Consider the following 14,627-nt stretch of genomic DNA (forward strand, 5'->3'; position numbering starts at 1 on the left):
TGTTTGCATTGGACATCCTGCGTCAGGAATGGCATCCGGCGTAAAACTTTTGCCAAGACGACCATGCGAGTTGGTAGGACGGTTTACGGGGGCGGATGGAAATTACTGACTCGCTGTGGTGACCCCTGAATAGGGACGTGCCGAAAGGAGAAGAAGAAGTTTGCATTGGACATCCATTTCAAAATATGAAATTTACATTGAATTAAGAAACACTTGCGGGCACTTTGATGATTCATAATGCCCCAAAATAAAAGCATAAAAAGCATATAAAGTTTTCCCTTCATTGGCTTTTTGCATTGGCAGGATAAATTTTAGTGAACTTAATCACTAATCTGTTGTCCCTGACTCTTTCAAGTAAAATGTGTTCTTCCCTTTGCCACACAGTGATCCCGTGTCTCTATTTGAGATGCTCACCCCAAAAACACCCACAGGGTTAACTTCCCATCTTTAATTCATGGTCCGACTGCAGGTCACGACGTTGTGGAGTCGCCGCGTTCGTTCATCTCTAAACAACGCAAGCTCCTGGAGACACATTGGCATCCATTGTCAATATCCAAGTGTTTTGTCTCGTGATTGAGGCAAAGAGGAGACTCACCCAATTATTCCGGCTGGGATGAGGAGGACGATAGCAGCAAAGAGGAAGGTGAAGCCCTTCATTAAGTGCAATGTGGCGGGATAGACGGAGTTGAAAACGCCACTGCCCACGAGGTAACACAAGCTCTCCACACAGGCCACAGAGGAAAAGAGGGCACCTGGAAGAGAACATTGACATTAGCATGAAGCGCTACTTTGCAGGACGCCGTCAAGGAAGCGGCATAAGAACATTCAGTTCCATTACAGGGAAACCTGATGACAATGCAAATAAACAAAAGCAAACAGAGTATTTGCAACATCCAAGAAAGCAAACAAGGTGAATTTATTGGATCCACACACAAATGGGAGCAAAACAACATTCTAAACTTGAGAAAAGTTGGGCGTATAGTTGACCAATCTTGGACATGTAGTTAAAACTGAAGAGACACATTTCATGAAATACAATGATTTAGTACAGCTCTCAAAATGAAGCAAGCTGTAAAATGTTAGTCTGACGCTAATGGACAGCCTTTAAGATTCTCGACACTTAAATACTTTGAGCATGCATAGCTGTTCAGAAATGTGATGAGTGGCTGACCTTGTTCAGACTGGCTCACCAGCTTGGACAGCTTGGACCTGAGCACAGGTGTAGCAGCCACAAAGAAGAATAACAAACCATAACCTGGTGACACACAAAGTCGACATCTCACAGTTGGAAAGAAACATTTGATCAGAAATTGTAAACTAGATGAACTCATTATGCTGCATGTCGTAGGATTTGTATTCTTTTCTACATTCTTATGTGAATGTTTGATTGCACAGTTTTATTTGAATGTTTTCATTTTAGTGTTGTTCCAACTTTAAGGTTGACAAGGTCACAGAGGCGTACATGCACTGTTTTCCAGCCTCTGGACCCACAAGGCCACATGTTCACGGGTCTGCTTGTTTGCCCACACGTACAGTAGCTTTGAGGGGGATTCTTTTGACTACAAAGACCGACAATAAGTATGCTTCACAACACCTTCATTGTATAAATTGTTTACCTATGAAGTAGAACTGGCTCACATGTTAGCAAAGAGTTACTCTCGGGCACCCGGTGATGTGCTTTCATATGTTAACGATATATCACCTGTGAACATGAGCAGAGTGCTGTCCGCCACAGAGAAAACCAGCAGCCCAGTGATGTTGGAGACCAGACTAATGACGGCCACCCATGAGTCCTCCAACCAGCGCAGCATGACTTTCAATCCCAGCAGGCTGGACAGGTAGCACAAGTGCAAAGCTGCCGAGCCGTAGCCGATGAACGTCGGTCCCCAGCACAGCGGCGGGCTCAGCTCGTACAGAACGTACAGCTCACGGCTCCCGATGTGGACGCTCACCACCAGGAAGAAGCAGAGCATGTAGAGCCACAGCTTGCATCTCGGGAACCTTCCGCCACCCTCGCTAGCACCGGTGGAGAAAATGTGCCACACGGCTTTGTGGTGGCGAATGGTGATAAGCTTGGCGTTGGGGTCTTTCTCGATAGACTCGGGGACGAACAGAAAAGCATACAGAGCCGACGCCAGGCTTGTCGCCAGGACCAACCAGAAGGGGTTGATGTAGCTACAAATAGCCAGAAAACAAAATGGTGTTTAACTGTTGAAGGGAAATAAATCATTTCAACAAAAAAGGTAAGAATTTTTTACCCTTGCATCCGCCTCCAGTGACCTCCAATAATGCTGGCAAACATCCCTGAGAGGCCAATACAAGCCTCTAAGACGGCCACTCTGAAAGTGCGGCCTTTTCTGTCAGTCGTGTCGGCCACATATGCAAAGCAGGCAGCCAGTATAGCATTGAAATCCCCCGAAAGTCCACTGAGCAGCCGGCCCACAAGGAAGTAGGCCACAGGCAGCTTGAGGTACATCACCACCAGGTAGACCACAATCTGCATGGCCAGGCCTAGGTTGGGGATGATGAGGACTGGCCTGCGGCCTGCAGAGTCGCTCCACGAGCCCAGGAGGGGCACCACCAGCAAGCCGACAGAAAAGCCCGCAAGGCTGATGTAGAGGTTCCAGTGTGCTGTCAGGGTTTCAACCTCCTAGAGAATAAAAATTAGACAGTGGGCAGAACATACCAGTGAACAAATAAAGATGAAGAAAAATAGTGCATCTCAACTTGAGTTCACGGCTTTGTTTAAAAAAAAAAAAAAGGACAATGTGGACATGTTTGGGGAATGTGCCTGCTGGAGAAAACCCATGCAAGCACCGGGAAAATATTAAACCTTAATTTAATTGAACGTGCTAACTGCTATAACTCCATACTAGGTGAAAGGCAGTGTTTACTAACCTTGATGAATTCAAGGCGAATATTTGATGTCAGAAAAACCAGATGGCACACCACCAGACAAAAATGTCACATAAAGTGCTTTATATGTGTATATATATTAAAGTAATGATGATCATGTCTTAATGTATTCAAATTACTAACTCCGTGTGAGATCTGATTTTCATGGAATTAGTTAGTTCTTAAAATGACTACGAGTGTATTATTCTAATGTATGAATGGCAACTGCTGGATACACAGGTTTAGTCTCCCTTTTGCCATCAGATGGAAAAGCATGCAATTGTTTCTCCTGTCACGACACATTGAATGGCAAAAATTGATGAACAAAGACATATTTGTAAATAAATAATAATTTTGGACAAATTAAGTATACACTGCACACTTGAGAGAGTACAGCTCTTTACTTTTTTATTACGTGCAGAAGGTGAATCACTATTTCTTTCAGCATTATATTTTTACACAAGTTTGTTGCTTCTACTTAACTTACAGAGTGTGAAACCCTTTGCTCCGTCTGTATCTAAAAGCCATTCGTTAAAAAATGAACTTCCGCGTTGCGTGACGTCATTTCTTGTTGACAAACGGCTTCAAATGTGCCGAGTGGTGTTTGTTGTTTTCAACCCAAAATAAAAGAAGGACTACATGCAACATCCCCGGTTCGCAGACTGTACACGTTTACCTTATAAAGAGCATTTGGCCCCGCGGAGCTGTTGCCGCACTCCGACCTCTTGGAAGCATTGTAGCCGACGTCCTCACTAATTCGGTCCCACAGATACTGCGTGATTAGCGGTGCTTGGAGAACCACCGCAAACACGGACAGGAACATGACGGGCTCCACGGACACCGGAAGCGGGCACGCAAACGGCGGTCCCGAGGGCCGAGACGTCGGCGGCGGCGGCGGCGGCAGCTCGGTGTCCTCCTCATGTCCGAGCGAGAAGTTTGAGCCGTAGGCTTTCACTTCCTCGTCGCCGGCAAGGATCGCAGTCGTGTCCGGCTCATACATGTCGAAGTCTATCAAATAAAAATGAACTACGAACTTCACTTACTTGTTATAACCCCCCCTCTACGCACGCGCCACCGACAAGTCATCATGGAAAGCGTTTTTGCTGTCGCGTTGTGTTTTTACCAGATAATCTAAAAAACAAATAGCCGTTTTTTTCCCAACTCAACAGAGACGACGAAAAGAAACGTGATTGAAAACTGATTTGAGCTTCAAGTGTGGAATTTGCGACATCACCTGGATGATGTGGGGAATTACAACTAATTCAACATCAGGTCCACTTGGAGCACTCGAATCAATGTTTACCAAACTTTTGAGAAATATTGTAGCATATTTTTTTCCATTTTACATTTTCTTTGTTACATTTTCGGAGAACAACGAAAAAACAAATTCAACAAACATGAATAATGTCGTCTCGGTTAAAGACATAACAGTTTAGCAAGCATATTGTTTTATATTTATGTTCTTTGACTGTTAGTTGAAATTACTTTTACACATTTGACATCAGAAATTCTCACAGCACACCACCAAACAAATGTGCACACTGTTGTTCGACATGTGCATTCAAAAAAATTGAGAACATCAAATTAGGTTAACTGTGAGAGTTATTTATAGTGCAATTTAGATTCATTTTGAAATTCCACTGAAAGATCAGTACCTGTATCCCCAACTTATTGTAAATAGTGTTGATTCAAATGATCTCGTTTTAATTTACTTCCAAATTTTGTGTGTGTGTTTGTGTGCGTGCGTGTGTGTGTATGTGTGTGTGTGTGTGTGTGTGCGCGCGCGCGCGTGCGTGCGTGCGTGCGTGCGTGCGTGTGTGTGTGTGTGTGTGTGTGTGTGTAGCTCTTACTGTCACTCTGACTGCCCCCCCCGTTTATAAAGGGGCCCGTCCAAAAATTCGAATATCATGAAAATTGATTTTTGATTTTTCAGTAATACTGCTCAAAAAGTGAAACTTGTGTAATGCATACAGTCATTCCACACAGACAGATATATTTCAAGTGTTAACTCATTTTAATTTATATGATTACACCCGGAACTGGTTGCCAGCCATTCGCAGGGCACACATCGACAAACAACCATTCGCGCTCACAATCACGCTTGGGGACAAGTGCCCCATCAACCTCCCATGCATGTTTTTGGAATGTCCGCCAGTCATGGCCGCCAGTCAGACTTGATTGGTTGATTTTTGACCCAACAAAAACTGCACACAACGCAATAAATGTTTAATTTGAACCAACAATTTGGTTACTTTCATAAGAAATATCCCAAATTTTTGACCCAACACAAACAATTCCAAAATTAAGTTAATGAAATAACCCAACTGTTTTTAGCGTAAGCATTTCTCTTTATTTAGTCGTGTAAGACTTTGTGAGAGACCTTAAGCTTGACAGTAATTAAATACAAACACACGATTTACCGACTGCAAGTAATAAAATCACCCACGGCCCCTTTTCACTTTTAGCTCACAGCACATGCAGCATTTTATTTCAATTTGAATTTGGCTAAAAATAATGGTGCGTCTTTTTTCAGTCTTCACAAGTTGCTCTTTTAAGTCTTCAGGTTTTTTTCTTTTGGAATGGAGAGTAATGTACCGTATATTTTTCTTTGAATTATTATCGGTAGCAATTGTTTTGCTGTGCGCTTACGAGGTGTGCAACTTTCACACCTCCACACAAGCATATGCACACAATTGGTCAAACAGGAGGTTGGTCTGGTTTGTCTACATTTCTTGCTTGTGCAGAATTGAATGGAAGACATTGCATTGTTCTGTCAAAGTCGCACCCACATGAGTCATTTACAAGGCAATTAACCTTCTTATCAAATGGGACTTTGTCCTTTCATGTTCCCTCTGACTTCAATGGCTTGGAGTCGTTTTCGTACATGGCCACTTTTTCTATTGATTTTCAAATTTCACATTGTCTAACAGCAATTTTGATATGATGCTTTGTCATTGCGCTGTTGCCTGTCAAGAGGCAATAGCCAAATGAGGCATGTGAATGTTTTTTTTTCTTTTTTTTTTAATCTCCCCTTGCACTGATCCATACTCTGCCTGTCAGGAGGCAATGGCCAAATGAGGCATGTGAATGTTTTTTTTTTTAATCTCCCCTTGCACTGATCCATACTTGGCAGAGTGTCAGATTACGATTAGTTTTCTCTGCGTTTATTGTCAACATTGCTCATCTTATCTGAAAACACATGGAAGTACACGTGGGCCCCTTTCTCCCTTTTAATGGTTAATTTGGAAAGGTTAATTTTTAATGCATTTCAGAGTGACGTAGGAAGTGAACTGCTATTTAAACTGTGATCTTATTTTGATATTGTCACTTTGATTGAATAGTGGTGTTTTCTTTTTTTTCGTTGTTTTGGCTACCGACTCTTTCAATACTTTGAATGTTCAGCACAGCTTCTCGATTATGGCTGGATTTTTCACATGGCTGTGGCGGTGCAGGAATTATATTATAATAGTTCTGACACCTCTTCTACTGCTGCCTCTACCTCTCGCCATCCCCACCTCGGTAAGAATGGCTCACATTTGGGGATTGATGCTCTTGATTTATGGACCTGGGGAAGTACTCCACTGCTGTTGAATGTACACTCACGGCACAATTCATTCGGTGCTCATGCAAGCGAATGAGATACAATTTAAGAGCTGTATCATGACAAAAACAAACATTGGTTAATAACTCTCTGTTATGGTTGGTTCCATCAAAAATGCTATTTATATATATATTTATTTTAAATTCCTATCGTTAGATATTGCAAATGATCCAGTAGGTGTCAAGTTGTGTGTAACCAATTCTGCTTTAAGATTGTATAGGACCAAAATGCATTTTTTTTTCCCTGTGGCACAGCCGTAGCTGCACGTTCTTCCCCTCTAGGCTAACATGAGATGATTCATTCCTGTTATTTCTATTGATTTTCTCTTCATGCTTCACATTCACCAATAGAGATTATTGTGATGCTTTCATCCGACATTTGAGGTGATATAGGTCAGATAAAACCATTGTCCCACAATGGCGGTTGCCAACAACATGATGGAAACGTGTGATACGTCGGTGTATGAAATGATGCTTTTTTTTTGTAATGACTGCGGCCGTTTTACATGCAATTCAAAATACACCAAGTGACTTCATCACACTTCACCAACAGGTGGCAAGAGAAATGCAATTAGCTGGGGTTCGTAATGCAATGAGACTCAATGTAGTAAATCAATCGGTTATCATAGACAACGCATACACAAGTTGTGCATGGTAAATGAAATTTTAGCACCGCAAACTTGTTCTAGATGATAACCTGGTTCCAAATTTCTGAACCGTCATATGTCACTGGCTTATTATTTCTCTGCCAACATGCTTTCCACACACCAAATCTTCAAGCAGCATGCCCTTTGCTGGGTGAAGGCACCCGTTTATCTCCCCCCGGGGGTAAAAAACAAGGGAATTATAACAGGCCAGATTTAAAAATGACAAACTGAATGCCGATGGATTTGTGGGAATTTATTGCTTTACCCGACATATGTAATTATATCGGTCCTGACTGTGCCCTTGTAAGAATAATCAACATTTATCACGCTTTTATGATCACGTTTTATTGCATCTTCTTTGCATTCATGGGCTCCAATGTGTGTGTGTGTGGGTGTGTATGTGTGTGTTTATCTGTACAGATGCTAATCTTGTCCAGGAAGCATCTCCCATCAGTGACCTTGCATTGTATAATTGTGTAGCCTGTTAAATCAGAATAAATCATAATAAAACAATCATTCTGTTCATCTGATCAATTCTACCTTCATTCAAACACGATTCAAGATTTATTTGATTTGAGATATTTCATGTCCAGCCTTTGGAGTGTTTTTTTTTTTTTTTTGTTGAATACAGAGCTTTGATTGTCTTTAATTGTGATTTTTGTCATGTCTGGCCCCTGAGCTCAGGTCAATTACTCGGTAGTGAAGCCCAAGTTTCAAAGCAAACATGGCGAAGTGGCATTCAAGCTATTATCTACAGAAGCGTGGCACTGCCAACGTGGAGTAAAACTAAGTCTGACTGGCAAATATGTTCGTATTTGTGAGTGTGTTCAAACTTACTTGCGAGTACGTTTGAACGTATTTGCCAGTGAAAATTTGTTTTACTCCACGTTGGCAACTCCATGCTTCCATAGCTACGCTAGACGCAGATGGAATAAGTTGCCAACAGAAGTGAATTCAGCTCCAAGTATAAATGCTTTTAAATCCTTAGAGCGCTTTCAAACAGCCATCTGAATGTATTCGGCTGTTCTCTTGTAAGTGCTTTGATGTGCTGAGATGTTGGCAGTGTGAAGCACATTGAGTTACCTTGTGTATGAAATGTGCTATATACTGTCAATAGAGTTAGTTGCCTTGTCTAGTTAGTCGGTGGTTCATGTGTGAGCGCTATGTACTCAGCCTTTCAGGGTGTTTCTGTCTTTTAATTGTACAATATATGTTACAGGAGGCAAAATGTGGCTTTGTGATCATCCTGATGGCACTGTACTGGTGTACAGAGTGCATCCCTCTGGCTGTGACGGCCTTGCTCCCTGTTATACTTTTCCCCATGATGAAGATCATGCAGTCAGATGAGGTATCTGCAACTGTATAGTACATTTTGTGGGTCTCTACTTGAACAGGAAGTGACCGAATAGTTGTTAAAGCCAAAGATTGCCTAACATGTTCAACGCATATCACCGTGGCCCAGGTGTGTATCCAGTACCTGAAAGACTCCAACATGCTCTTCATCGGTGGGTTGCTGGTGGCCATCGCTGTGGAACATTGGAACCTGCACAAGAGAATTGCCCTCCAGGTCCTGCTGTTTGTCGGTGTAAAACCTTCACTGTAAGACTGCGAATGCTTCCTTTGTAGAAGTTGTTTTTCAAAATAACAGCCTGATGAATTTGTTTCTCGTCTTTCCAGCCTGATGATTGGCTTCATGGGCACCACTGCCTTCCTGTCCATGTGGATTAGTAACACAGCATCCACGGCCATGATGCTGCCCATTGCTAATGCCGTGCTACAGCAGCTCAATGACTCGGAGGCCAATGCAGAAGAACGAGCAAATGAACTCCAGGCTGGCAGGGATGGCCTGGAAAACCAGGGCTTTGAGATGACGGACACCAACGAATGCAAGGAGGTCGAACAAAATCACAATAGCGTGAACATGGGTGGGTGTGTCGACCTAAGAGTTTGCGAACGAGATTGATTGGTTGCTCATCGTCTTCTCATTGGCTCGTTTGGTGCCTTTACAGATCGACAGAATATGGACGTGACAGACACTGAGGTTTCAAGTAGGTTTTTACTGTTTGCATTGTTTTGGGGATAGCAAGCACTGATAACTATACAACAGAAACTCAAATGTCTCCTTTCAGAGCCTCGCGCTTGGAGTCCAGAGAAGGCGGAGCAACGGAGAAACAAGCGTGAGCAGAAGTACATGGAACTGACCAAAGGCATGAGCCTGTGTGTGTGTTATGCTGCCAGCATTGGAGGGACAGCAACCCTCACGGGAACCACACCCAATGTCATCTTGAAGGGCCAGATTGATAAGTACGTTCTTGCATTATACAATACGCACATTAGTCCAACTCATGCAATCCGCTGTGTGTGTGTGTGTGTGTGTGTGTGTGTACACATTAGTCCAACTCATGCAATCCGCTCTGTGTGTGTGTGTGTGTGTGTGTGTGTGTGTGTGTGTGTGTGTGTGTGTGTGTGTGTGTGTGTGTGTGTGTGTGTGTGTGTGAAGCTTCACCGATGGATGGTTTTTCACTCTGAAATGTGACTTCCTACCTTCACCCGCAGACTATTTCCAGATAATGGCGGTGTGATCAATTTTGCAAGCTGGTTTGGATTCGCATTCCCCAACATGATTCTCATGCTGGTTTTGGCTTGGCTGTGGCTGCAGTTTATGTTTCTGGGCTTGAAGTAAGTCAGTCACTTCTAACAGCTCACCCCCACGACAAAGAGTCACCGTCTTTTATTGTGCTTTTCCAGCCTGAAACAGTCATTTGGATGTGGTAAAAAGAGTGCAGGTGACAAGGAGGCCTACCAGGTAATCAAAGATGAGTACAAAAAGTTGGGCAAGATGAGCTTCGCTGAGGCCAGTGTGCTGATTATCTTCATCCTGCTGGTTCTTCTGTGGTTTACCAGGGAGCCTGGCTTCATACCAGGCTGGGCCACTGTTCTCTTCAACCAAAACAAACAGTGAGTAGAACAACGTCTATTGAAATAGCCGAGAGTAACCCTAATATGCACCCGCAGCGGCTCCTCTCTCTCCGGAGGGATGTAATTTCATCTGTGCTTGTATGTTGCCCATGTAGCACATTTGACAATAAAGTTGACTATGACTTTGACTTTGATATGCTCCTATAGTCCATATTGTTGGACTCCGAGGTTAATGGTTAGCATTTTTTTGCAGGAACAAATTGGGTATGACGATGTTTGCATGCTCTAAATCACAGGTGTCAAACTCAAGGCTCGGGGGCCGGATCCGACCAGCCACATCATTTTATGTGGCCGGCGAAAGCAAATCATGTGTGTCAACTTCCATGATCCTTGCTCAAATCTGGACCGAAATGTCAACATGTCATGACGCAACTCCAAATTGCCCCGCGACAAAAATGAGTTTGACACCGCTGCTCTCAGTGTACACATGTACAAAAAGGGTATTTAAGGATGTCTCGACAGGGACAAGCCATCACACTCTACCCGTAGAAGTGCAATGCTGTACTTCATTTTCGCGGGGATGTGAAGTTGAGGAACAGGAAACATGGGAGCTGTTTTAATCCAAAATTGCAGTCTGATGCAGTGCTATAGACGACGACCCGGCGATTCAAACCGCACGTGTTTATCTGTGTAATCGACATTATTTGATTCATGAAAAATGTTCTCCATGTGTTTACTCCTCAGATACGTCACAGATGGCACTGTGGCCATTTTACTGTCGGCGCTGTTCTTCTGCATTCCCTCCAAATTTCCCAGATGTGGCAGGTCGTCTGAGAACGGTAGGCAAGCTGTTCACCCGTTATCTACTGTGTACAAGCGGAGGGTGCGTTTACAATCTCTCAGTAGTTTTTAGTTGAGCTTATCTTTTAAAAAATAATAATCGAGAGTGATAGTTGGCTCTTCGCGGTTGGCTCTGCGTCGAGTGAGGGAAATTTCCAGCTGGCTTGTCCAGCGAGGTTTTACAAGCACGACTGTCCTCTTTTCCTTTGAACACTAACACATAAAGATACTGCGTGTAACTTTTAGGGCTTGTTAAATGCAATTTAGCTGATTCTGTCTTTTCGAATAACTGTTATCAGATCTCCTTCCTGATTTGTAGCCTGATATCTTCAAGGTCAAGTTTGGACAAACGACAATACTGCACTGTCACACAAAATTGCTTATGTGATCATTTCCTTTTCATCGCCAACTCAAATGGAGCGTACTCTGTTCCTTGCAATGAGTTTGTGTTTTATCGACACAAGATGAGTGTAATGGCACTTTTATGTGCAGCTTTGACGTGCCGCTGTCCATATCGCGGAAAATGTCCACAAAGCCATGAATTTTGAACAGCTGTCATTGCGTCTTTTATGAATTATGAGTTGAGTTGAGAATTATGACATTTTATGTTCTCTAGAAGGTGTGTTTTTATTATCTTTTCATGTGAGAACTTTTACAATGGTTTGCGTTTTACCATGCCGTTGTTCAACTGATTTTTTTTTGTTGTCTTCGCTCAAATAGAGGGCCCTTCTGAAGCCGCTCCTCCTCTGCTTACTTGGGATACTGTCCATGAAAAGATGCCTTGGAGCATCATTTTGCTCCTGGGCGGAGGCTTTGCCTTAGCCCACGGCAGTGAGGTAAGTCTCACGCTGCATTTCCCCAACGGAACTCTTTCAGACAGCCATTCGGACACTTTGTGTTCTTCCCACTCGGCAAAGGTGTCTGGGCTGTCCAAGTGGTTAGGGGAAAGTCTCATACCCCTGCAGAGCATCCCTCCTTTTGCTATCTCCATCCTGCTGTGTCTGCTGGTGGCCATGTTCACGGAATGTTCCAGCAACACTGCTACCACCACTCTGTTTCTACCAATACTCGGCGCAATGGTGGGAACCAACACTTGAAACCGTCAATCCTTTACTCTGCCAGAAAAGTGTAGACTGCATTATTTCTAGTTGAAGATCACCCATCAAATTGTTTTTCCCATGATGCCCCTAGGCCACCGCCATCGAGATCCACCCACTATACGTCATGTTTCCCTGCACCATCGCCGCTTCCTTGGCTTTCATGCTGCCTGTGGCCACGCCCCCCAACGCCATTGCCTTCTCTTACGGAAACCTGAAAGTCATAGACATGGTGAGGCCTTCTGCAATGTCAAGTCTCAGTGTGTGTGTGGTGCTAGTGTGCTTTGGATCTAGAGATCTGGAATCCAATTTTGGATTTAAGCAGTTTATATTAATCCTCTGTCAGATCATATCATATTATTTATTTGTAAAAACAAAACATCCCACTTTAATATTCCAATGGAAACTGAGGTCGCAGATATGCACTCTAAAAAGTCAAATCAAGACAATATGTGCATTATACCGCCGTGACGCAACATTAGGTGCATCTGCACAATCTGAGATTAAATTCATAAATGTCATTGTTTGTATTTGCAGGCCAAGGCTGGATTCATCCTGAACTTCCTTGGAGTCATCACCATCAACATTGGCATTAACACGTGGGGGGTAGCCATGTTCAATCTGAACAAGTTCCCCAGTTGGGCAAATGTTACTAAAAACCCTTGAATTGAATCTCAGGGAAAACTGCAGCAGCAAACTTTGCTCAACATTTAGGCCTAATCCGGCCAAATTGACTTGCAGTCGTGAACACTGTGACTTTTTTTTTTTTTTTTTGTGATATTTTCAAAGAATCGAGCGTAATACCGTGGAAAAAATGTGTAGTTTGTCACGTCTATTAGAACTCGATGCTCCTACAGTGAATTGAATTTCAGTATTTTATGTTCAAGCCCACACAACTTTCCCGTGATGTATCAGCGGGCCATTACGATAAGCCCCCCTACACAGTCTAATAGGATCCAATGCATGAGCTGTATCAACAAACCTGCCTTTGCAAAAAAAATAAAAAAGATGAGCTTGGACGACACTCTCTAAGAGACATGCAATTAACATTAGCAACTGGAATGATTTAGGTTCTACTAGTTGGCCTTATTATATTACAAAGTACATTACACGAGGGTCAAACAATTCTAAATATGATGCATTGTACCATGACAGTAAACTTTGTGATTATTCACGTCTGGTTTAACGGTATCAATCAAAATTGAGCATTATTAGATTTGTAAAGGCGCAATATTTGATACAGCTCAGTGGATTGTGCAGGAGTACCTAATCAAATGTCCGGAGAGCGTACATTATTATTGATTCTGCTGTTGTTCCAATGAACACACTTTAATTGGAAACAACCACATTTAATTCAGCAGTATATTTATTATTATGCTGGGAAGTAAGTGAAGTGTTATTGTTTGGCAAACTGAGGTTACAAACGAGCTGATATGTTTCATATGCATGGACCCCCGACCTTGACCGTGTGCAATTATGCCAACGGAATGGAAGTTTTGAAAATGTGGTCGTTACTTTAAAATTGATTGTACACTTTTTATTATTATTGTTTTTTTTTTTTCATATGAGTTACATTCAGCTTCCAAGACAATAAATTCTGGATGCGTATGGGAAATGCGCACAGGTTGAATCAACTGAGCTCCAATCACCTTTGACCTCCCTACACAGGGAGCACACAGTCTCAGACTGGAACAGAAGGCAAATCCCTTCAACGAGGTCAATGTGGGAGTCAAGTCAACTGATTGAAAGGGAATTTGGGTATGGAAAACTGATTGGAATCATTTCATCGAGCGCTTTGGCAATGGGCCACGTGTCTGCCAAATACAGGAGGGATGTTGAAAATGGTGATTTTTGTCCAACGACGCTCATTGTTCTTGTGGATAACACTGACGGGCATCGGTCGACATCATTGCAGTGGCGATGGGCGGGCGTCGCGAGAGGTAAGGCAACTCATCACTTGAGTTTTAATGCTTTTGGTTCTTGCTCCAACACGCTGTAAATGCTTTTATCAGCTTCTGAGGTTTGGTCTTTGAGCACGTGTACATTTTCATTTGTCTCTCTGTGACTTATTTTTATTAATTTTTTTAGCAATTTTTAACCTTTTTGCCCCAATACTGAGCTGGCAGCTGTGTGAATACCGTTTGAGGAGACAGCTGAGTGTTTCATCATTATCTGTATATTTACCCTTGGGGACAGGAAAGTAATTTCTACATTCACAGAAGTGATCCCTGAGCCAAAAACTCAAGTATTCATACAGCCGTGGGGTCTTTGAATAGTTTCAATACTCCCATAAATGTGTCTGATAACATAAAATAGGAATTCAACTATCAGATCGACTGTCGTAACCCCTGGGTTACAACATCACAAGTCATTGACCAACATGCTCATTCATGCCTTTCATTCGACGGGACACCCACCGGCCACAACACCTGCACGACTGAATCGGATCCAGTGCGAGAATTCGTCAGCCTCTGGTAGAAAGCAATTCATTAAACAATATATTGCATTTTAGCACTGTAGTTTGCAGTGTGATAGAACTGCACGACGGCAGCTTTCTTCGGGCAGTAGGCAGGGGGACACCCTGAGCCAGTCGCCAACCAATCGAAGGGCACACAGAGGCGAACAACCA

At 42.9% G+C, this 14,627-nt stretch overlaps 2 protein-coding genes across 2 annotated transcripts; one reads left to right on the forward strand and one right to left on the reverse strand.

The window, feature by feature from the left end:
* Nucleotides 1-217: 217 nt before the first annotated feature.
* slc46a1 (solute carrier family 46 member 1) lies at nt 218-4,101 on the reverse strand. Its single transcript, XM_019885891.1, has 6 exons — nt 3,572-4,101; nt 2,259-2,650; nt 1,703-2,175; nt 1,172-1,255; nt 596-752; nt 218-522 (listed from the first exon to the last, which is right to left on the reverse strand). The coding sequence occupies exons 1-6, from the start codon at nt 3,893-3,895 to the stop codon at nt 471-473; spliced, it is 1,482 nt and encodes a 493-aa protein (XP_019741450.1). The 5' UTR covers nt 3,896-4,101; the 3' UTR covers nt 218-470.
* Nucleotides 4,102-6,159: 2,058 nt separating this feature from the next.
* Nucleotides 6,160-13,632, forward strand: LOC109525378 (solute carrier family 13 member 2-like). The gene is made up of 13 exons (XM_019885811.1): nt 6,160-6,414; nt 8,362-8,490; nt 8,605-8,741; nt 8,820-9,067; nt 9,152-9,190; nt 9,272-9,446; nt 9,699-9,821; nt 9,891-10,100; nt 10,806-10,900; nt 11,622-11,737; nt 11,819-11,980; nt 12,093-12,230; nt 12,536-13,632. The coding sequence occupies exons 1-13, from the start codon at nt 6,313-6,315 to the stop codon at nt 12,662-12,664; spliced, it is 1,803 nt and encodes a 600-aa protein (XP_019741370.1). The 5' UTR covers nt 6,160-6,312; the 3' UTR covers nt 12,665-13,632.
* The last annotated feature ends 995 nt before the right edge of the window (nt 13,633-14,627 follow it).

Source organism: Hippocampus comes, unplaced genomic scaffold, assembly GCF_001891065.2.
Source record: "Hippocampus comes isolate QL1 unplaced genomic scaffold, H_comes_QL1_v1.1 scaffold29, whole genome shotgun sequence".
Taxonomy (NCBI): Eukaryota; Metazoa; Chordata; class Actinopteri; order Syngnathiformes; family Syngnathidae; genus Hippocampus; species Hippocampus comes.